Raw genomic sequence first — 898 nt, 5'->3', positions numbered from 1 at the left:
ATATATATACACATACACACTGTTGGTGGTGCACTACAATCAGTTAAATGAGTGTGTGTGTGTGTGTGTGTGTGTGTGTGTGTGTGAATCCTTACAGTGTGAACCCCTGAAACTGCATCCGCTCCATATTCACTCTGGATGATGGGTTTCTGGTACTTTCCATACCAGTCCTCAAACTGAGTGTTGAGCTGGATGGGGATGACCTCCACATGGCCCGGATCATGGTACCAGGAGAAGTAACTGTTCACACAGAGTACATCCACATAGGGAGCCTATGCACAAGACAAAATAACTCACGGAGATACTCTTCCAACACACCCACAATGTTAGTTTAAAAATAAACACAGTAACATCCTGTAGATTAATTTATTCATTCATTCACATATATGCATGGAATTTTCTACAGCTAACAATGATCTGCTATGAGCAGAAATATGTAGAGTTTAACACTGAAAAATTTTCTATTGTCCTTTTACACAATCTCAAATATTTGGATCTACATGGTGCCAGTCTTCACTCTTTTTGGCCATGAACAGTATCTGAAAAGTCACTTCATGGATACTATATTCAGCCAGCCAGAGATTTTACAGATTAGTGGCTGCAGTTAATCAGCTGTTGCAAAACTAAATCACTGCCTTTAAGCTATAAACATTGCCCTCAGAGATATTCCTCACAGTAGAGGAATTTGAAAAATCCCAGGCATGCCAACAACTTGGTCAACGAGAGCTTCAGAATTTCACCAGATGAACTGCTGAAAGATCCCTTGGCAATTGAACTTTTATTCCCTTATTTCTCCCTTACTTTCTGATTCACCATTAAGTTAACATACAGAATGAAAACATTCAGTCCAGTGTCATGATCTGGTCACTAAGGTACAAAAGTATATTCTGCCCTTTCC

The 898-nt window shown here is 39.5% G+C and overlaps 1 protein-coding gene across 2 annotated transcripts in view; it reads right to left on the bottom strand.

The window, feature by feature from the left end:
* gusb (glucuronidase, beta) overlaps window positions 1-898 on the bottom strand; it is a 17,457-nt gene that overhangs the window by 6,038 nt on the left and 10,521 nt on the right. For both annotated transcript variants that reach the window (XM_020600614.1, XM_020600613.1), the window contains exon 10: window positions 96-272. In XM_020600614.1, coding sequence (XP_020456270.1) covers window positions 96-272 — 177 coding nt within the window. The remainder of the gene's footprint in view (window positions 1-95; window positions 273-898) is intronic.

Source organism: Monopterus albus, unplaced genomic scaffold (assembly GCF_001952655.1).
Source record: "Monopterus albus unplaced genomic scaffold, M_albus_1.0 scaffold47.1, whole genome shotgun sequence".
In the NCBI taxonomy this organism is placed as follows: Eukaryota; Metazoa; Chordata; class Actinopteri; order Synbranchiformes; family Synbranchidae; genus Monopterus; species Monopterus albus.
Note: the sequence above shows the minus strand (reverse complement) of the source record. Positions and strands in the feature narration are given on the sequence as shown.